The 22,417-nt window shown below is 45.8% G+C and overlaps 1 protein-coding gene across 1 annotated transcript in view; it reads right to left on the reverse strand.

Moving 5' to 3' along the window:
• Positions 1-22,417, reverse strand: part of fat4 (FAT atypical cadherin 4) — a 94,369-nt gene that overhangs the window by 19,951 nt on the left and 52,001 nt on the right. The window contains exons 3-8 of the mRNA XM_028415520.1: positions 18,482-18,743; positions 17,711-18,061; positions 15,092-16,014; positions 13,953-14,127; positions 2,508-2,688; positions 25-275 (exon numbers count right to left, since the gene is read on the reverse strand). Of these exons, the coding sequence (XP_028271321.1) occupies positions 25-275; positions 2,508-2,688; positions 13,953-14,127; positions 15,092-16,014; positions 17,711-18,061; positions 18,482-18,743 (2,143 nt within the window). The remainder of the gene's footprint in view (positions 1-24; positions 276-2,507; positions 2,689-13,952; positions 14,128-15,091; positions 16,015-17,710; positions 18,062-18,481; positions 18,744-22,417) is intronic.

Consider the following 22,417-nt stretch of genomic DNA (forward strand, 5'->3'; position numbering starts at 1 on the left):
TGATATTTATAGTGATGTACGAACCTGCAGCAGTGGAGGCGGGGATGTGTGTGACATAGGGGTGGTGGTGGAAGCGTGGAGGGTTGTCGTTGATGTCGGCCACCGTCACGGACACGGTGGCTGAGCTGGACAGGCCCTCGGGCTGCCCTCCATCTGTTGCCACAACCAGCAGCTGGTAATTGGCCCTGTCTTCTCGGTCCAGCAGGGAGCTGGTGATGATCTGTCCGGTGGCCGGGTTGATGGAGAACTGACCGTGTCCTCCGCTCAGGCTGTAGCTGCAGGAAGCAGAGAAGAAGACCGTGCGATCAGTGAGAGTCAATGTGTGAATTTATACCACACTCTGAATCCTCTAAACTCTCCTACTCAGTGGTGCTACTGGAGTCTGTCACAGAGAGGCCTGTAGAGGGCACTGTTTCAGGGTCCACAAGGGTACATTTAACCCTCTGACCTCCAGGCAGATTCTGGGTCTTTTTTTTCCACTCCTGTTTCAGTCTGTGTGGGCTCATGTTTCACTGCAATATAAACCCGTGCATGGCTACGAGCAGAGAGAAGTCAGACATGTCTGTGAGCAGAATAACAGTTAAGATCAAATAAATGGTAAAAAAAGAAAGAAATGGAATGGATCAATATCTATCTAACATTTTTACACACAGTATGCATACCCTGCAGCTTTGTGTGTTTTCAACACAGGCATTTTAAAACCTGCCGGCATCTTTTGGAGTTAATGGGGTTAAAAGAAAAATATGCTGAATGTTGGTCACCATATCTGACCACTCTGATATGATAATGACTGTGGCATCTGGCTTCAAGTGTTCACTGTTTTCTATCGACAGAGAGTCTCTCTGTGCTTCAGGATCCAGAATCTTTTATTTGATTTATCCTCCTCATTTAATTTATGTTTTTGTAGAACACTCCAAAAAGAAAGAAAAGATCTGAAATACCGTAAATACAAACAAACACAACATAAAGTACAAACATGTGTAACATAAAACTCATGGAGACTGAGGGGCTTTCAAACAAAGATCACATTTCAGCCTGCGTCTCATGATTCTCCGGCCGGACTCGGACACAAATGTAAACTGACACATACATGTACACACCAGTGCATATTTTGAAAAGGCTTCTTGCAAAAGCATCGCCCCATTTCAGAGACAGGACGACAAATTACAGAAGAACGTGTGAACGCGGTGAGGACACGGAGATTATTTGGACATGGCCGACAACATAAACTGTCCGCAGATGCTTGCGGTCCGGAGACGAGTCCAAGTTCGGGACACTAAATGGGCTGTGAGAATCTAAACTAATAACTGAAGGTAACTGAAGGTTCTGGTCTCCATTAAGAGCCCCCCGAACCCCCTGATGGGCACATCTCGTACTGTCATAGACAATTAACATCCTCATTACAGTGTTTTGGGAAACTGGAGCACGCTGCGGTACCCCCCAACGAGTACCCAGTGGGGTTACCGAGAAAAAAGGAGGGGCCGGACTTGAGTCAGCGTCCAGCATGAAAGAGGGAGAGGAGTGTTCAAAAAAAAAAAAACAGCTTGAAAATGGCAGCCCAAAACAACGACTCCGGGTGTTGACTAAAACTCTGCACTCTGCAACTAAACTCCTGTCGTCGATTGCAACATCGGCCTGGAATTTCACAGAGCCGGTGATGAGGTAAAGTGTTTCGCCGGAGGCCTGAGCGAAGCCAAACGCCAGACCTGCAGAGTCCTGACAGGCCATTTTCACACCAGGGAATCAAAGCAAAATAAAACTGACCTGATTGCTCACAGTAGTTACTGGAACTGTACAGAGAGGGCTGCAAAAACACCCTGATGTTTTATTCTTATATTTAACTTTCTGTATGAAAGTCAAATTTTAGATAAACATTCAGCTAGTGTGACCGTGACTGTGTTTCTGCAGCTTTTAATGCATTTGCTACTTGCTGAGAACTTATGACAGTCTAGGTTAGAGGATCTGAGCGGATTATCTGCCCAAATTATCCTTTAGTTTGAGGATTAGCATCAAGCATGTTTGATACTATGAGCCTGAGCGCTGAATGTTGAAGGAATTATTATTTTTCCTGTTTATTTCTCCAAATAAACTGAACTTAAACACTCCCAAAAACTCAAGAAACTCATAACATTTGAATGTTTACATATTTTATAGGTCTCTCATGTGGGCATGCTTAGTTTTATCTTCAGGTATGAACATTTTGTAACACTCTAAGGCACAAAAAACACTTGAGCCATACCATGACCCCACTAGGCAGCCTGCAATTATGTGTCAAACTTTAGCAAACTCCAATATGAATTATTAGTTTCAGATTTTGTGTCATTTTTAAGACAATAAAGATTAAAAAGTAATTATTTTGTGTGCACTGAAACGTCTGCAGTTCCAGAAGTGTCCACTTGAGGGCTGGCTCCAAAAACGAGTCAATGCTCCTTGTTAAAATGTCTGACATTCTGACAGCAGAAATAAACATGTCCACAGCCAGTAACGTTAGAGGTGAGGGTGAATACCTTATGACACCATTGACTCCCATGTCTGCGTCCGAGCTGTTGACCAGCAGTACGTCTGTCCCTGTGGGGGCATCCTCCATGATGGTGGTGTGGAAGAAGGAGGAGGTAAAAACCGGGACGTTGTCATTAACGTCGTCCACCAGGACCGTCACCGTCCCTGTTCCGCTCAGCGGAGGCGAGCCTGGGCGGAGACAGACAACAAAAAAAAATCAATTCAAACAGCAATTAGCTAACATGCTACACTGTCCAATCACAGGCCGGTGTAGAAGCACACGTGAGTATCATTAGACAGACCTATTGTACATGACTGTCATTTGAGATGGACACTGAACCGATCCACACTTATTTAATTCAAACACGTCTCCGGCCACCACGTTTCCATCGCTTCTACTTTACATCAACACACATCAGCAAGGAACACATCAAAGCGGCTCAATGTCTCTGAAACCAAATCTTTCAGGCGTCCTTCCTGGGGTCTTGGACACTCAGAGATTTAATCAGTGAGCTATCTATTTTAAGGTGCACGCCGCTGAGCTGTGGAATTTGAGCAAAGAGAAGCTGCTATTTTCAGCAAAAACCAAACCACCTTCTTTTTTTTTTTTTTGTTCCTCCCAGAGCGGGTGACGAAACAACGCTCGCAGTGCCCGGCGGGGAGGGGGTGGGGGGTGGATTTAAATCAATACCAGATGAAAACGAGCTGCAGTGCCGAAAAAAACCTGAAGAGGAAGACAAAAAAAAAAAAAGACATCTGCCTCTCTGGAGTTGCTCTGCCTTAAAAACGGCGCTGCCTGATCCCCAGTTTAAACATAAACACCAGTTCAGCCTTGTCACTGAGTCACAATGGGAGATTTGGGGACACCTTTAAATTTAACCCCCTCATGTGTGAAGAAATCTACACCATTCATCACTGAAACAAAAACAGGAAGAATCGTCAGACCTCGACCTTGGTCCCTGAATGCACCATGTGTGCCAGTTCAACAGGAAAATATGATTTAAAAAAAGGTTCAATGTCATGAGAAGACCTGATTTACCACTTTATATTAATTACATTTCACACCTTTTAACCGACAGTCAAATGACAAAAATCAGAGAGTGTCTGGCTAATTAGAGGATGTGTCAAACAACACCACATGACCAACATTCAGCGAGTATTGGGCTGATCTGCTTTCTACAGTTCTGTTTTCTTTATGATTTATAATTTGAAATCTTCCTACTTGTAGCCATGGTTGTGCATCACTCTGGCTGTTCAGTGTGACAAAGATTCAGCGTGGTTAAGATGCTCTGAGGGCAGAGAGCACCTGAGGATTGAGGCAAAGCTGAGACCAGCACGCACTCAACCCTGCGCTCGCCTGTGTACTCAGCTGTTGAAAACATCAGATGTTTGAACTCGCGTACCGCAGGGGCCTGGATTAATAAGAGATAATAAAAAACACTTGGACGGTGGCCACTAAGATTCTCTCTCTCTCTCTAATGTGGCGCAAAAAAATAAAATAAAAATCACAACATAAAGGAAAAAAAAGTTGTTGAGTGATAGAGGGTCAGAGTGAGAGCTGGAGGGACTCTGAGGCTTTATTCCTCAGCCAGAGAAGATTAACTCATAAATATGAGAAAATCAGGACAGCGTGCTTGTTAGATTTCTCACCAGTCTTTCCTCATTTGAAAGTCAGATGAAGGAATTTGGCCTCCTGAGATGATAAATGTTGGTGTTGGTAAAAGATGGAGCGGAGGGAGGAACATGGTATTAGTGGAAAAAGTACAATGAAATACAGACATGCATCATGATGATGATGTAAATCTTTTCATAATTAAATAAATAAATGTCTACTTATCACCACTGTGACAAGAGAGTCAATATCCTGCGGATGAAAGCTTATAAAAAGGGACACTTAGTCCATCATCCACCACTTGTGGAGGCGACTGATGATGCTGTTTGTATCTCTGACGGAACTTAAGAAAATGGAGCTACAAGAATTGGATAAAATTTAAATAGTTGGACTTTGACACTAAAAGTCAAAATGACATCAAGTTAGAAAGTGTAAACTCTGAACTTTTTAATGGTGTTTGAATGAATCTGCAATGAGACGGTCCAACAGATATATCCTCTGCTAAAAATCCTCCAAAAATAAATCATTTGCTCCAACAAGATTCTGTAAAATACAAAAATATCTGCACTCCTCCGTGGAAGGAAGGAAGCCATGATGGAGTCACATGTGAGCAGCAGTCACATGACCAAAAAAATCCAGAGAGTACCTGGCTGATCTGCATCTTTCAGATGATGTGAGTGTGTTTGTGGAGGCTGTAAAAATGCAAATATCTGTAACACATGAAGCTCCTTTTTTCACCACTAAATGCCCTTCAAACGGTTTTTTCTGCATGAAACCATTGTCCACTTCACCCAGTCTACCACCAGAGTCCACCTCCAACAGTGTACCTAAATGTCCACGAGTACCAAGGGATAAAATCCCCTCCGAGCTCCCAGAATTTCCCAGTTCGGGGCCTTGTTGTGGATTCTGAAGACCACTGCAGGGGATTCCTTGCAAAAAAAACAAAAAAGATTTCAGATCGTTTACTGTAACATCGCCATTCACCGCCTGGGCTTTGTGATAATAAACAGACATTTGACCCGAAGCTTATAATGAATCCAGGTTTTCTGGTCAGAACAGAAGTGGCTAACATGCACGTTGAGGATAAACACAGCTGAACTCCAGAAGCAAAATAAATGACACAAACAGAGGTAACAGTAAACAAGCTTCATCCCAGCACAGACCCAGAAACCCGACAACTCTAATCTTTAGTGACTCATTACCAAAGTGAGTCATGTCCTCGGCTGTTCTAAGGCTTTGCTGACTCCCGTGTTTATGACCATATATGGGCAGTGATGAGTTTTGAGGTCCACCTTTATAAATATTATGAGAATCCTGCTGGTAAAGCAAAACTCTCTGAAATCACAGGGACACTCACTGACCACAGATTTGGCGTCAAATGCAAATAACTAACAGGAACACAATCCCAGCATCAATGTACCTACCGTACCATCATCATCATCATCATCATCATCATCAGCTGTTATGTAACAAACGACCACGACATGTGGCTAAGCGCCCAAACCGGTGTAGTCAGCAGGATTACTTAATCAACATCAAGCTTGATCGCGGCTTTCTAATCCTCCTCGTCACTCATGATTGAATTGACACACGAGTCATCCTTTCGCCCCCCCCACCCCCCGCTTGTTGTCATGGCAACAGATTAGCCTGATCCCTTTTAATTGAGGAGCGGTCCAAGTCAGCAAGGTGTCCGTATCGCTTTAAATTAACCTGCTGTTGTCACTGCTAGCTGCTGCTGCTGCTGCTGCTAGGCAAAGTGTGTTTGACAGTCAGCGCGTTCGTTAAGACTGTTGTTGATCAAAGATGTTCTGTGCAGGCGGCTGGAGCCGGTAAGTGGCTTTGTCTCTACAGGAGCTCCAATCAAGAGAGAAGAAGAAGAAGAAAATAGTTCTGAATATGGAGCCAGCTGTTGGATTTTTCTGCCTTTTGTGGCACAGTGAGAACCGCGACTGCATTTCAGTGGCATTGTCAGAGAGAGGAAGCAGGCTGCAAGGGTTAGCCCTGAGAGTGTGTGTGTGTGTCTCCTCCTTTCCAGGCATTTCAGTGCAGGATGTGAAGTCACAACCTGTTTACTGCCTCGGGAGAATGAACAGCCTTCTCCGCTGGGACCTTTGACCTCTAATGGCTCTTGTCGCTGGGGGACTCTGACGCCATCCCCACACCTAATCCTTAGTAAGCATAAAGCAGAGACCGCGCTCCCCCCGGAGTGACGACGCCCCTGATCTTCCCCTCCAAACCTGAACCTGTGCTGACCCCTCCACCGCCGCAGCCCACGCCGCAGCCCACGCCGCAGCCCACGCCGCAGCCCACACCGCCCATGGACTTTAACAGAGCCTTGTGTATCACAGTCGAGCCCCAGGACGTGCCGTCTCAGCGTCCCGGGGCTCCCCGATATCACATAACCCCTGGCAGCTGTCCCCCCTGCAAACCTCCTCTTCAATGTGCAAATACTTCAGGTCTCTCTTGTTACATCGCGTGGGGTGACAGATTTAGTCAAGACACAGTATATCTTGGCAGGTATGCAAATGTATGTAAATGACAGTTGTTCTGAATGGCCCTGGTGGAGGGTGAGACATTCTTCAGATTCAGCTGCTAAATAACGTGCTCAACATCGCAGCTGAGTATGTCGTCTGTTTCCGATTCTTGAATTTCCCCTGAATACCTGCAACAGAAAGCAGCAAAAAATAACCACCATCTTCTTCTTTTTATGGAGGGAGTGACTCAACAGGAGAGGAATGCTCTCTGAGTGCAGAGAAATGCCAGCCTCTCCTCCGAACACTTCTTGCTGGGACCTGGCAGGAGATCGTCCGTGATTTAGGACGACTGCAGCCGAGGCAGCGCGTCACCTCGAAGCACGGTCAGGAAATATGCCTAAATCTGGCCTACGGCTCCACGACGAATGACATCATTTCACCATGGAAAGAGAGCTGGTGGAAATGTGCAGCAGGAAGTCAGCTGCCTACCGGCGGCTGCCATGCGCTGTGGTTACAGCAAAGTATTTTTTCCACTGGCCGGGCCCGTCCCCAGACCCTGTATTCTTTCTCTTTCTGCCAGAGTTTTAGAGTGAATTTTTTATGGCCTCTTTGGTCTTTAGCCTGCTGTACTGAAAGATGTTAAAGGTGCGGGCTGCAGGAGATGAGTTATACAGCTCTCTTTACAAACATGTGCACTTATTTTACTGATTCTGCAGAAAGCTTGAAGCCAATAAGTTCTGCATGTGTCACCTCTCTGCAGTGATTACTGACTGTCAGACTTCAGGGTAAGTGTTGTGATCTTTTTTTTTATAGGGTGATAAAGGACACTGTGAGACGTGGACAGAGAAGGAGTTTTGTCCTTTTCCTCAGTCAGTGGACTACCAACTGAGAGCTTAACAGTGTACAGTGAGAGTGTACAGAAGTGCTGAGGGATAGAAAACTCTTTTTGTAACCTCTGGAGCCCCAAGTCAACAGCCAACTGACCTATTAGAGGTTTTTAGGACTGCGTGTTTACCCAAACTCAACCTGTGTGCAGTCATCAACAAGCTCAGTCTCTCAGCATCACACAGGAGACAAGATGGGGATCTCTCAGAAGCAGTTTAAGGGGTCAGAGGTTAAATCTGGCCACAGTGGAGGCAGACTCAGTGATGTCTGCATGAAGGTGGTGACCTCTGTTTCCTGATCACTGCATTAAAACAGGTCAGACTGTTACAGAAGTCAACTACACTGATCTCCAAAACAGCTGCTGTTATGTCAAACTAACAAGATTCACCAAGAGGAAGAACAGAAGTCCACCATCATCATGTGCACCTGACCTGTCCCCTCAGACTGCTGCTTCAGGAGCTGCTGCTGGATGTGGAAGGTGTCCCCATGACTGCTGGACTCCCCATGGCCACACACTTATCAATCAGCCTTTGCATGCGGGGTTGTGTGAGAAATGTTGAGCTATGTGATTTGTAGATCAATCGCAGGACAAAACAGATAAAGTAATCAAGGCACTACCTTCCTTCTGTCTGATGTTGGTGCCGTGAGTGTAATCTTATTTCAGAGGTTAATCTCAGGTCAGTCAGGAAAGCAACCCGCCACAACCTGACAGTACTCCCCTGGTGGTTACACATCATTGCTATTTACCTCCTGCCAACGATTGGAGTCTCTGTGAAACTTTTATAGGTGTAATTTTGCTGTGGCTAGAAAATTGTTTTCGAAGCAACTCATTGCTCAGTGTAAGTGTAGACAGCAGAGGAGAAGCTCCCTCAGTCAGTGAAACAACAGAGAGCTTGGAGGTGGTTTGGAAAAACTCTGCGATGACCCCGCATCTCCATGTGAGCGGGGTTTCTCCGTGGGAAGACATCAGACTGATGGTATTCAGATAACAGCGGCTATCACACAATGGGATAAAAGCAGAAAGAGGCTGGCGTCAGCGCACCTCGCTTCACACAACGCAACTCGATCCGTCGGGGAGCTCAAAGCCACACGAGGATTCCTCGCTGCTCTAATTGAATCTAGGAACACCATTACTGTTTAATTAAATACAGCACATTCCCCTCAGATGTGGGAATGACACGGTTGGGCCGGGGACAACCAAAACACGGACCTCTGTTTGAGATCTCCCAATAATCTCTGAGAACTTAAAGTGGCTGTTAACTCCCAAAACCCCAAAACAGATTCATGCATCCCCTTTAGTATCAGACCGAAATGGCAAAATATGGTCCTCGCATGCACGCATCAACCACTTTATTCCACCCCACCAAAAGTAAAGGGATCACAGACGTACAGCTCTGTAACAAACAAAACCTTCTGGACTCCTTAATGCAACTTTTTGAGGCTCAGTTTTGTCCTCGGATTTTTCACTCTTGCATCCAAATCCAAAATAACCCTGAAGACACGGCGTCCAAAATAACAAGAGGCTAAAGCAGAGCAGCTGACCATCTGTCGCCTGCTCTCCCATCGAAAACACCCACAGACAGGTTTCTCTGTAAGCCTCTCAACCCAGAAAGCATTGTCTCGCATAAACATATGGCAGGGTCTAAGCACCTTATTAGTGTACATTACCACTGCACAAATCACATTAACCTCCAGGAAGGTGCCGGTGCCATACTTTGTGACCCGGAGGGGGGTCACAAATACATGTGTTAATGATGATTAATCTGCGTGTTTTCTGACCCCTGCAACTGCTCCACCGCTGTGAGAGCGGGGCGGGGGGTGGACTCGGAGGAGACGGCAGCACCCAAAACGTCCTGAGAAAAAAAAAAAAAAAAAAAAAGAGGCTGCTGAGTTGTTGCTCAGTCTAAGCCGCGCTAAGAAGCAGGTTTTGAGTGTCTCTGCTGGCACAAGAGATAATCTCTTGCTTCAATATATGACTGTCAAAAAATAGGAGGGACATCCAAACAACTGGCTTCATTAAAGTGGGAAGTCCAGAGACAGGTTGACTCGGAGAAGACGGATGAACGTGTGAATTTACAGTCCATCTGTAGGAAGCTGAAGCTTAAGGCTAAACGGTTAATTACGGTTTATGGACTGCGGCTCGATTGTGCTCTTAAGAGACAGCGTAAATAAAACACATCATTACCCAGAGGAAGAGAAGGAGAAGGAGGATGAGGAGGCGAGGGGGGAGAGGAGAAAACTGGCCGCCAAAGAGGCAAAATTGACATTTTTCTGCCTCTGAGAACCTGTTGCTTTGCGACAAAGCTTCTTTTAATGCAGAGCCCGTGAAAGGCCTCGTGGAGCTGAGTGTCCCGCTGCACAGTTTGCCAAACATAACAGAGTAAACAGAGGTTTTCTCACAGTTAACAAGCAGCAGAGTGAAAGGGATATATACCTCAGAAGCACACTGAAATAAAGGCAGAGAATATTCCTAATAATGCAGCGGAGGCATTGGTCGAATTAAAGCTAAAAACAGCTCTGCAGTTATTTATGGAGTGCTGCGTCTGAATGCATAATTCCTTCACCATATGTCGCAGACAGACACAGTTTGCAGGCAGGAGGAGACGCACAGTGCTGCTGCTTTTTTTTTCTCTGATATTTTTAGAGCCTGTGGTGAAATTTAATGAAGTGATTTGCCTTTTGTGTTTTTATTACAGCGCTGCTTTTATTTTCTCTGTGTTGCTTTAATATTTGTGAAAAAGGGCTATCTGCTGTTAGCGCCGTGCACGGCAATACCAACAGATCATAACCAACCAGAGCGAGAGCTGGAAAACTTAACACTGGCTCATAACACCAGTCTATAATGTTCATACATGGGTCATATAAAGCTGAAATATAACTTTGGAAAAGTGTTTAAGAGCAAAAGCATGACACGTTACATACCGCCAGTCATTTAAAGGGACAGTTCACCGCACTGTTTTGATGTAAGCTGCAGAATTTTGGAGATTTCAGCCTTCTTCAAGCTAATCCACAGACCCTGATGTGAGTAATTTCATGTAGAAACTATTTTCTGCTGGCAGCCGTACCACTGCGTAGAAGGCAGCATGAAACAACCCGTGACCGACGTTACGACCCAGGCCGATTAAAGTTTACATCCAGTCACGGTGTCGTCACGGGTGGATGCACAAAGCCAAAGAATTTCTATAGGAGAGAACTTCCCCCCTGAGCTTCCTGTTTCTATACAGTGCAGCGGCGGTGACCTATTTTTGATGTCCGACCCAGGAAGTTTAGCGACTCCACAAAACAGCCAGTGGAATTTCTGGATTACTGGAGAAAATAAAGAAGAGTTTCTGGTGTGTTTCAGCAGGATGACCTTCACTAATAAACACCACTTTACACTTTACATCATCGGTGACAGCCAGACATGATCAAGAGAGGGTCTACAGTCAGGGGTCACTTAACTGACCTTGAAGTTGGTAGCACAGAGCTAATGGATGCTAATATATAGACACACTAATATATCTGCAAAATACTAAAGTAAAATGTGTTTTTTTCCCCAGAGCAGGTAAAAATAATGATTTTGGATCAACGGCCCTCAGAGAATGTATGTAGTTCAACAGAAAAAGGGTCCTTACATGTGGACCTTCTTCAGGAATCAGGTTACAGTTTCACTTTTTGAGTGCCTTCTAGTTTGATTATCAACAACTCATATGTGATATAAGCAGCTCTGCAGATCACAGGAGAAACATGAGTATCAGATTTTTGATTTTTGAACAGTTCCTTTAAGAGGCTGCAGATAAAAAAATAGTTTTGTGAGAAAGAGAGAGTGAACACACCACCGCAGCACCTTTTTAATACACAGCCCACATCGCTTACCAAGGCTATTTACAAAAACATTCAGATCCAGCAATTGTTACAGGCTGTACCAGGGAGTGGAAAAGAGAAAACAGGCAATAGGAAAAAACTCTGCAAGACCACATTGTTACTGCAACGCCTTTTAAGAGCTGCTCCAGAATGTTACTGCTCTGTTAAAGCTCATTTGAGGAACCTGATATTTTATTTGGCGAAGTCTTGTGTTGCCACTCGACTGCAGACTGCGTGAAACTTTCAGGAAAAGGACCCTGTTAAAGATTTATTGTGGCAAAGTGCTGGACGGTGATGTAGCACTGACTCGGACACCTCAGATGATACTCTGGGATTAAAACTAGAAAAATCTAGAGAGAGAGAGGACGGTTTGCTCACCAGAGTCATGGGAAACATTTAAAAGAATAAAAGATCCTGCCTTTAAATGGGGTTGGTCATTAAAATTCTTTATCTGCTAAGCAGCCGTTTAGCCCTTCAAAACTTCCCCTCACCCACCAGCCAAAAAGGCCATATACAAACAGCATGGCACTATGGAAGCGCCGTGCTGGAGGGATGTGAAAGACGTGGGATTTCTATGCATGGGCCAAAGGATTTACTGTGCCTTCTCTTTAATAAATGTGGTCAAACGCTGTGCATGTCAATGCGCCCCGAGGACGCTCCCACCGCCGCCACATGCAGACCTGCACACACTCAAGAGGCAAGGCGACACACAAAATACAACAACACCTAAAAACACAGGAGAAATGCGTGCATGTGTGCCGCACCGTCAGACTCTCAACACGACGCCTTGTAAAACACCTTCAAGCAGCTTGTATGGATGCCACACTTTGGGGGAGCTGAGCTCAGAATTTCAAATAATTGCAGAAGTTTAACAAATTGTGCAGCTTTTCTGAGCCAGAGCACATTAAGAGATGCAGCTCTGTTTGTTTCCATCCATTTCGTGACAGATTCAGCACAACAGAGAGGCTGCAGGAGCTCTGCTCAGCCAGACCAGGAGGTCAAATACACAGGTTCATCTGCACAGATGACAGTCAGTCCAGCGCAAAGGTGCAGTTCCACAGATGTCCACTGGAGGCTTGCTTCACTAAGTGCCCTCTTTACTGATGTCGGATGGAGGCCATTTTGTTTCCCGTGTCAGTAAAGAGAGGCTTTGCATCAGAACAAAGAGGTGCGGCTAGCTTCATCTGCTGCTTAAATTCACACGACAAATCACTTGGCGGTCTCTTCCCGTCTGCTTTGTCGCCAAGATGGCGACCGCGGATGTTACAAACACAACATCCAGGTGGGCAGGAAGTGTGCAAAAAGCTGACAAGTTAATGCACATCTCTGTGACAACACAATATGTTGTTAAGCAGCAGAGGGCGCCGACAGAATCCTCTGTCTTCGGACTCTGATTGTGTTTCTTTGGGTTCCAGCTGTTCTGGAACAGGAGGCAGTTTGACAGACTTGAACATGTCTGCGGTTTAAAGTGGGTCACACAGCAGACGGCAGACTTGGGACAAGTCCCCGTCCACCTTCAAAATGTCCTGCCAGATCGCGCCTGGGAGAGCCATTCACTCCGCCTCCCCCACCGCCTCCGCCGCGCCTCTGTCTCAGACGAGGCCTCAAAAATGTGAGAAAAGGCTGCTGGGTAATTTGGCCTGTACTATGATTATGGGGTTTTTGATATTTTGATATTCTACCCCAAAACTCCCTCACTCTCTCTGCCTCGACATTGTACTGAAACGTCCTGTCAAAATATTTTGGAATTGTTGTCAGGGCTCTAAATATGGAGTCCTTGTGAAGCGTACAGAAAGAGATCGAATCCTAATTAGTACGTTCGCTTGTTGGGCAACTTTGTCCATGTGGCACACAACTCCACACAGCACACGAAGCAAGAAGAGGACAGAAAAAAAATCTGATTTTCACACGGAGGGCTCGATTATCAGGAAATATTTGGACACACAAGAAAACACCTGTGCCACAAATATTCAGATTCTTCATGTCTGGGTCAAAAAAACAACGGTCACATGGTCAGTCCAGGAATGAAACAGAACCGCCCTCAGACCATGACGGCCGTGCCAGAGCAGCTCAGGGGAAACATATACTTAACTGGGATACCATGTGATTTGGCTGCAACGAGGATACGCATGTCCTCCTTTAACTGCACATTAACTGGCCTCCATGCAATAACAAGTTAACCTTTTATCTGGCTATAACGAGCTCTACCACCGTATCCAAATAAACAGAGGATGCTATTCAATCGAACCCGCTGAAAGGACTTCTGTGGAAACAGGTCAAAAGACACCCACTATTTTGCAAGCTAAAAACACCAGAGTGTTTGGGTTATTGTGCCACACAAAAAGAGCTCTGTGAAATCAAAATGTTGTTTGTTGACATTCGCTGTTAGCTCATGAAAAATATTCTTTTCCAGCTCGCTTTTGTGGGCTGATTACAAAATATGCTTCAATTCAACAGTCTCCACGTACGAAACTCACTGCACGCCAGGTCCTGCACGATAAAGATGAACGGCATAAACAGCCCTGCTCTGGAACGCTATAAACTGAAACTCTACACGGCCCAATCGTCTTTTTTTATTTAAAAAGCCGTCAAACTTTTTAAGATAGTATCAGCTCCTCTCTTCCTGTCTGCGGTCGTACCTGAGTCCGTGGCTGTGATCAGCAGGATGTATTTCCCCTGAGCCTCCCGGTCCAGCGTCTGCGTCAGGCTCAGCTGGCCACTGGACGACAGCGTGAAGGCGCCCTCGTCGTTCCCGCCGCTCAGCATGTAGCTGAGCTGACCGTTGGCACCCTGGTCGTCGTCTCTGGCAACAACCTGGATACAACATACAAACAGACTCTGAGAGTTAGTGAGCTGTGATATCATGAGGGTGACTTTTCAGAATAAAACACACCAGAAAGAATGATCTAAATTATGGGTTGAAATTAGTGCATATGTAGCCAGTAATCTAGGAGCATGGGCGGAGCAAAGGGTCGGGCTGAGGGGGCGATTTAATATTAGAGAAAAAGTCTTATTATTACACAGAACAAAAAACTTCACGGACCAAAGAAAACTTAAAATTAGAAAATAAAATAAACATGCATTTGTGTGTCATTTTGTGTCCTTTATATATTTTATAGTTATTCTGTGTATGAAACTATTTGCCCCCCCCTCCTTTAACCACTCACTGGTCCACCCAGACGCACTGTGGGCTTCCCAGCCCTTCCTGCCGTGCAGGCTCAGCACGGTTAGAGTACACATGTGAGCTCTTGTGTGGCGAAGCCCACCACGTCTGGACCCTTTCCCACCACATAAGTGTACCCTCATTTCCTCTGTAGGTACATAAGTGAAAGAAATGGAACTGCTCCGTCACTGGAAATCTGCCCCCCCCCCCCCTCCACCTCCTCCATTTTTTTTCTATGGCTCATTTAGTCATCAGGGTGGTTAGAATGTTAATTGCCTCGTCATGCAATTTTGCAGAGTTTCATATTTCGGTGAAATCCAATGAAGCCGTAATTGAACAGAGCAAATTGCAGTCATATATCATTTCTTTATCATTTCAGTCAGGTATTTGTCAGGGCGTTTAGCAAAGTAAGAGCACAATGATTAGTGGTTTTAGAGCACTGATACCACTCACATACCTGCTCTTATTAAGTTACTGTTACGGTAAATTTGGTTAAAGCATTAGCTCGTTTAAGGTCTCAGGACTGTCATTCAAAAACACTGGCCTCACTCAGGAGGTCCTGTCTGTGAACATTAACTCTTTAAACCTGACAAAAGAAAAAAAAAACAAACAAACCTGCAGGATGTTTTTTGGAAGGTCCTCCAGGTTCTCCTGCACGTTGACGGTGTAAGGAGAGAGCTCAAACACAGGCGAGCAGTCGTTCACGTCCAGTAAAACGATGTTCACTGTTGCTTTGTCCACCCGGGGGCTGCTGCCGCGGTCAGCAGCTTGGACCACCAGCGAGTAGGACGAACGAGCCTCGCGGTCCAGCTGCTTGGCCACAGAAATCACCCCTGTGACGGAGTCGATCCTGAAATCCGAGTTGGTGTTTCCTCCTGCGATAGAAAAGCGGATCTGCCCGTTGGTACCGTCGTCTGCATCGCTGGCGAACACCTGGATGACATCAGTGCCCGTCAGAGTGTTCTCCTCGATCTCAATGTCGTAGATGTTCTGGGAGAAACTTGGCGTGTTGTCGTTGACGTCCAGAACCATCATGTTCACGTCCATGGTGGAGGACAGAGGCGGCTCACCTTTATCTGTGGCCACGAGTGTGAGCGTGTAGTTGGAAAGCTCCTCTCGGTCAAGTTCTCCAACCAGCCGGACGTCTCCGTCTATGGTTCCGATCCTGAACTTATTACCAAAGGGCCCTCTGAGGGAGTACTCCACATAGCTGTTGGGCCCGCTGTCGGCGTCGGCGGCCTGGGCGGTGAACACCACCGTGTCCACCGGCGTGTTCTCCTGGATGTAGGTCATCTTCTGGGAGGTGAAGGTCGGTGCGCAGTCGTTGACGTCCAGAAGAATGATTGACACCTGAGCCGTGCTGGTGAAGCGGGTCATGGGAGGCGGGGCAAGGTCGTTGACGGTGATCACCAGGTTGTAGAAAGACTGCGTCTCTCGGTCCAAGGCCTTCTTGGTTTGGAGGACGCCGTCCTTTGTGATGACAAAGTGGCCCTGAGGATCACCGGAGGATATTCTGTAGAGGAGCTGAGCGTTCGGACCTAAAAAACACACCGAGAGGAAGACAGTGAACCGCTTTGTCCGAATAAAAGGAGATTTTAAATTAACCCTGAAAAGAAAAACAACAGATAAGACCCAGATAAGACAGAACCTTCGGGTCGAGGTCACATTTCTGACTGGCATCTATTGTTCTGGATGGAATTGTTCAATATTCCTAATGTGTTTGATTTAGGCTCTTCTATGCATTATCAACATCCATTTCCACAAATTGTGCATGTGCAACAGCTGGCTGCGGCTCGCGTCCTCCGAGTGGACAATCCATTCATGCAGCATGACAGATTGCTATCAGAAGAGAAACACCGCTGCCAAACCACTTCCTCCTCCTCCACTGATGCTGCTGCACACTTCTTGGAAAACCCCTCACAGCTGAAATATTTATTTTAAATGACATAACTGCACAGTAAATTATCAAACCTTGAAATCTGGCCTAATCCGCAGTAGTACGCTCCTGGAACTGGGGGTTAAAATGAGCTTAAATTGAGCGTCTGTAATTCAACTCAACGGGGTATTCATGTGGAAGGCGGCAGCACCTTCCCACACTCGGCTGTGTATTTACAGTATGCAAGTAATCCCTTATCAAAAGCTTGACTTCCATCTGAGTTTAGGCTACGCCGTCTACAGACAAAGTCTGGAGGTCAGGGGTCAGGGCTTAAGGAAGTGCTAACAATGGCTGTGTTTTATTTTGACAGTGGAAAACAGCGGCTATATATCGGGTAGGATGGCGCGGTCAGATTATGTGGACAGCGGAGAGAGAGAGAGAGAGAGAGAGAGAGAGAAGCCAGACTCTGGTCGAGAAGGAGGCAGCGTATTTCCCAGGAATGTAGGTCACAATAACCACATTAGGCCCGGGCGAAGCGGTAATTACAGCCGCGGTGGCCGTTCAAACACCACACGGCACTTCACAAACACAAAAACCCACCACCTGAAACGCAGAAATAACTCCGGCCACTTAATCACACGGTAACGACGACGTGTTTCATCAAACCATCCATGCGTGACTTATAATAAAAATGAAAAATAAAATGTAGGCTTGAGAGCTTCTGTATCATAACACAGTGACAGGCCTACATTACATTAATCTTTGACGCACACTGTGAGAGCACATTACTGCTTTAAACAGCCGCCGGCTTCTTTAAATACTCCCGACATGTCTGAGATGCTTCCAGGATTTAACTTGATTTAACAAGAGGTTTCAGAAACTATTTAAAATACGGGTCTCATGACATATTTATCTTGCACATGATCCTTAATATAGCAGCGGTAAAGGCAGTTGTTATTAGTTATAAAGTGCACAGAAGAAGACGTCTGAAGTCATGTATGGAGAGCTGCTGTGCTGTGAGTTATGATTCATCACTTATCAATACAAAAATGCACACGGTGCTATAATAAAACATGCATTAATCCATATAAAAAACGCTGACTGGCCATTATTAATTTACCTATTTATCAGATACAATGAGTAATTGATAAATCTGTGGCCTAAGATGGAAGAAGATGACCTACGATGATTTACTGACACTTTTCTAACAGGTAAACACCCTGATTCGATAAAAACTTTCTTTCTCTAACAACAAAAATCTTAAATAATACATAATACGACATAATTAATGTGTCGGACCAATACACCAATACATCACATCATAATTAAGTATTGATTATTTCCACACAGGCACATACCATCGTCAGCATCACTGGCCCCGACAGTGACCACACTGGACCCAGGCGGCAGGCTCTCAGACACAGACGTGCTGTACACGCTGGTGTTGAAGACGGGCGGGTTGTCGTTGACGTCCAACACGTTGAAGTACACTCTGACCGTGCTCGCCTGGCCGCCGCCATCCTGCGCCTTCGCAGTCAGGATGTAGTACTGCTGACTTTCGTAGTCCAGCGGACGGGTCACGTTGAAAACCCCCGTCACGGGGTTCAGGAGGAACGTCTCGTCCTCGTCGTCCTCCTCCAGCGAGTAGGTGACCTCTCCGTTCACCCCTGAGTCGGAGTCACCGGCCAAGATGGCCGCCACGATAGAGCCTGCGGACCGCAAACACAGAGATGAGACTGTACTGACTGCAGAACTGCATGACTGCTGAACTGGACCTGAGGTTAATAAGCGTTTTATTAGTGATCATATCTTAATTCCACCCTGACTGGACCTCCATCTTTGTCTGTCCCTGTGACTGATGTGATGAGAGGGACGAGGGAGCTGCCGTTGTAAATTCTGCTGGCTGCTGATAGGTTTCCACATAAATCAAGTATCAGTTACCGCCCCTTTGACCTCCTAAACTCTTGATTTTCCCCTTAAGGAGGATCCACAGGGTTTGGGGAGCTGCAACGCTCATATAAAAAAGTACTACAACAAAGAATCTGTCCCTCATAATGTGATGATCTTAACAGAGCCGTCTGCTCTGAGGGATTCTGCAGGACTCAAAACAATCTCTGACAATCCGTTACCTGGCGCTGTGTCTTCAGGGATGTCAAACGAGTACGTAACACGGGAGAACTTGGGCGTGTGGTCGTTGACGTCCTTGACGGTGATGTTGAGCCTCATGTCCGACGACTGCTTTCCATCATCAGCACGCACCAGAAGGGAGTATTTGGAGCGGCGTTCCCGGTCCAGCTTCTTGGTGGCGATGAGATCGCCGGATTCAGGGTCGACGCGGAAGCTGTCGTCCGCCCCGCTGATGATGGTGTATGTCACAAGAGCGTTGGGACCCTGAGGTGGGAGACAGGAAACAGTTCATCTCAGGCAGCAGAATAAATCACACTTTCAGTCAGCGTTTGAGGTTTTCTCAGGCTGCAGAATGAAAACCAGGCCAGTGGGTTAAAGAAGACTTCGCTGAACTTTGGTTCAAATGTTAGTTCTCAGGACACAGAGAGGACGAGCAGCATGACAGCAGTCAGGCTTCAAAGCAGCCGTATCTGGCAGTAAATCAGTTTGTTTACTGTCACGTCTCCGGATCAAACACTCTGAGCTACTCGTCTGGCATGAATGAAACCCTTCAATGTGTAGCACAGAGACGATGCATGAAGAGGCGGCTTGTGACTTCCAAAACACCACGGAGCAGATTACAGATGCAGATAGTGACGCAAAAAGGACAAGAGGGAGCAAACCGAGTTACACTGATTGTATCTAACTGACCTTCAGTAGCATAAAACGAGCTCTGAGGATGTAACTGCATCACTCGTTCTGCTTATGAAGCTTTAAATGTATTATTTCTTCTTCTGCTGTGTGATTGGGTCACACAGGTGTCACAGGAGGCTCATTCTGTGGGTTAACCTGAGCTAACCCGGCTTGGACCTACAGTAGAGATCGACTCTCTCAGTTCAGTCCATGCTGAACCAGCCCAGGTTGTTTTTTGGGGGGTTAATATGACACCGGAGTGCATCAAGGTTTCGTTCCGTCCTCAGCACGACCTCTAGTTTCACTTTGAGTTTTGTTTTTGTGAGTTTACCCCTGAAAGCTTAAGATTGCATGAGAATTAGAGGATCATGTGGTGAACTGTGTTTCTGAAGAGAACCACAGACAAATAAGAGTCCGCTTTGTCTGTCAGTGTTTAGTTTCAGCTCATCCGTGGTTAAAATCTCATCTGAGTCCCATCTGACTGGTTTATCTGTGGCCTCCCTCCACTGGTTATCATGTAACAGTGAGGAAGTAAGATGTGGAAGTCTTTTACTTTGAAAATCAGTTGCTGCAAATTAAACTCTGGGAGTGACCACAGGCTAGTTTAATAAGACACTAACAGCCGGCACTTATTGTACAAAAAACAGTCTCATAAGTGCGTTTGGTTCTCCGATCCCCTTAAAATCACAGGTTTCTCGGATTCAAAACGATGCATCAATTCAACCAGTTACATCTAGTTTGTTCAGTTCAATAGTCTTTTCCTTCACAAGCTTTAAAAGAAACAAGAAATAAAATAAAAGTCAGAGCTCTGAGAAAAAAATACATATAAAAGAAACTGGCCAACAAGCATAAATGACGGAATCTTGGTGTTAAGAAGCACAGCGTGTTTATGCCTCCATGTTAGCTAGCTAACAGCTTATGCTGTAAACACTCACCGAAGTACTTCGAAGTGTCCTTCGAAGTACTTCAGAAAGGCGTAATACGAAGACCCCACTTAACAACAACTACTAATCAGTCTCTTTCTTCAAATCACATTTCCACTTCGTAGCTTCTCATCTTGAACTTGCTACGCATCTCCTTCACTACACTCTTCCTCTTTCTCAGGTTTGACGCTGTCTCCACCTCTCTGCAGCGTCTCACTGCCCCCTACCGACAAAACAATGCTACTACAACAACAACAACACAAAAAGAACAGGAAAACCCATTATTATTATTATTATTGTAAAATTTTGCTGGGTTATAATCTAAAGGATTTTCCTTTGGATTTTGGACACAGAGAGCAGCTGTGCTCGGATTAAATGACATTATCTGTCATTGATGAAGCTCGTGTTGTCATTAAAAGAAGAAGAGACACAGAGGCTGAATGAGGATCTTTGAGTGAGTCCTACTCTTCGTCTTTGAACTTCTGGGGCCCATAGTGTCGTATAAATGCAGCGAATAGATCCCCTGTTACCTTGGACAACTACAAGCGCCGTGACACATGTGATGACCGCAGTGAGAGGCTTTGGAACAGGAGAGGAGGCCCGAGCGCGATATGACAAGTGAATGAGGCCGACGACAGAGGCTGACGTTTATATTTGTGCTGGGGACAATGAGAGATCAGACGACTGTCTCACTCCGTCTTCTGCCAAAAAAGCAAACGCAACATCAAAAAGCGACTGCTATTCATCCAGATGAAGCTCGGGTTACAGCCGGTCAGGAGCGAAGCTAAAAGAGACTCTTTCAGCGACGCCTGATGTTTGCGTGCTGCTTTTTGATCCCGCCAGAACAATAGGAAGGCTTAAAGGGAGACTTGTTGCATGAAGCCGTCTGCATATTGACACATTTACGGCCTCGGTGGAGAATATTTCCCACAGGTCACACTTTAAATACACTGTGTGTGTGTGTGTGTGTGCCACTGTCTCACACTTTCTCCACAGTCTGGTTAATATTCATTCCAATTCTTTAGGGTTGATCTTTAGTTTTGAAAGGAAACAAGGAAACAAGCCCGGATTAATAAGCTACAAGTAAAAATACTTTCACTGTGTCAGGACCCACAGTCTCATTTCCTGTTTTATTTTGAAAACGGCTGTTTACTTCTACCAAATATAAAACAGGAAGTAACAAACAAGATAACTAACATTAAAATAGACGTGAGAATGAATTATGAGCTGGAGAACAGCCACTAAAACAACAGAGAAGCAGAAAACAACCATTTTCAAAATAAGAGGAAAGTTTTGACAGCAGCAGCTGTGGAGGACGTGCATGTCCCTGCACTAAAAACAAATTAAATATTCCTTCTTTTATGTGGCCTTTGTGCATGAAGGTATGCAGCCATTCATCCAAACTTTTAGTGCGAGTCAATATGTGGAGGCTCAGTTCATGACGGGCTCTTATCTCTTTCCCGTGGCTTGTTTTTTTTTTACGACAGATAAAACCTACGTCTTCTTGACCTTGTCTCTCATTGCAAATCCAGAGACCCCTGTCTCAGATCCAGACCCAGTAAAAAAAAAAGGGAGGACAGGTGAGGTTCTGCTCATCTGAGGACCCTGCTGTCATCAATCAGTGGCTCCAGATCTGGCAATCCCATTAACCACCTGGGCCGCAGGTCCGGAACCTGACACCCATGGTTTGCCAATTAATTTTCTGATAGGGTTCAAAGGCAGAGCGAGGAAGGTGGGAGAGGCCGAGCGGGGGTCCAACTAGGCACCAACACACACACATTTCTCTGAATGGTCCCGTCCCTTTCAGACCAATGTAAGTAATTAAAGCCTCTAAACACACACAGCTTGACCTTCTGACCTCAAGCGTTTGACGACTTTACAGCTCTCCAAAGACACGGAGAGGGCCGACCAATTAAACAGCGGCCTTCCAGGCTGCAGCAGAAGGAAACTCTTTTAGCAGATGAGCGCTTTTTGGGAGCACGCACGCAGCTCCTGCATGGAAGGAGAGAGGTGCGAAGCAGACAGCGCCGGCGGGGACGGCGAGCTTCCTGCCGGCCGAGCCAATCATAACACAGACTCCTGGAAAACAGGCGATGTGTTGTCGCTGACAGCCTGAAGATAGCGGCAGAGACGACCCACCGCTGCTCTGTCAATCTGCTGCACCCCCACTGCACCCAGTCACGCAGGCCTCTGGAAGACGGGAGACTCCTGAAACTCTCATTGGAGAATTTCTCTTCATTAAGAATGTTTTTTTTTTACCTGTGGCATATTTTCCACATCAGATCAGAAATCTAATGATTTCTGCCTTTCAGCAGAAAGGCAGCAGTGAATGAGGTGAGAAAC

Source organism: Parambassis ranga, chromosome 10 (assembly GCF_900634625.1).
Source record: "Parambassis ranga chromosome 10, fParRan2.1, whole genome shotgun sequence".
Lineage (NCBI taxonomy): Eukaryota > Metazoa > Chordata > Actinopteri > Ambassidae > Parambassis > Parambassis ranga.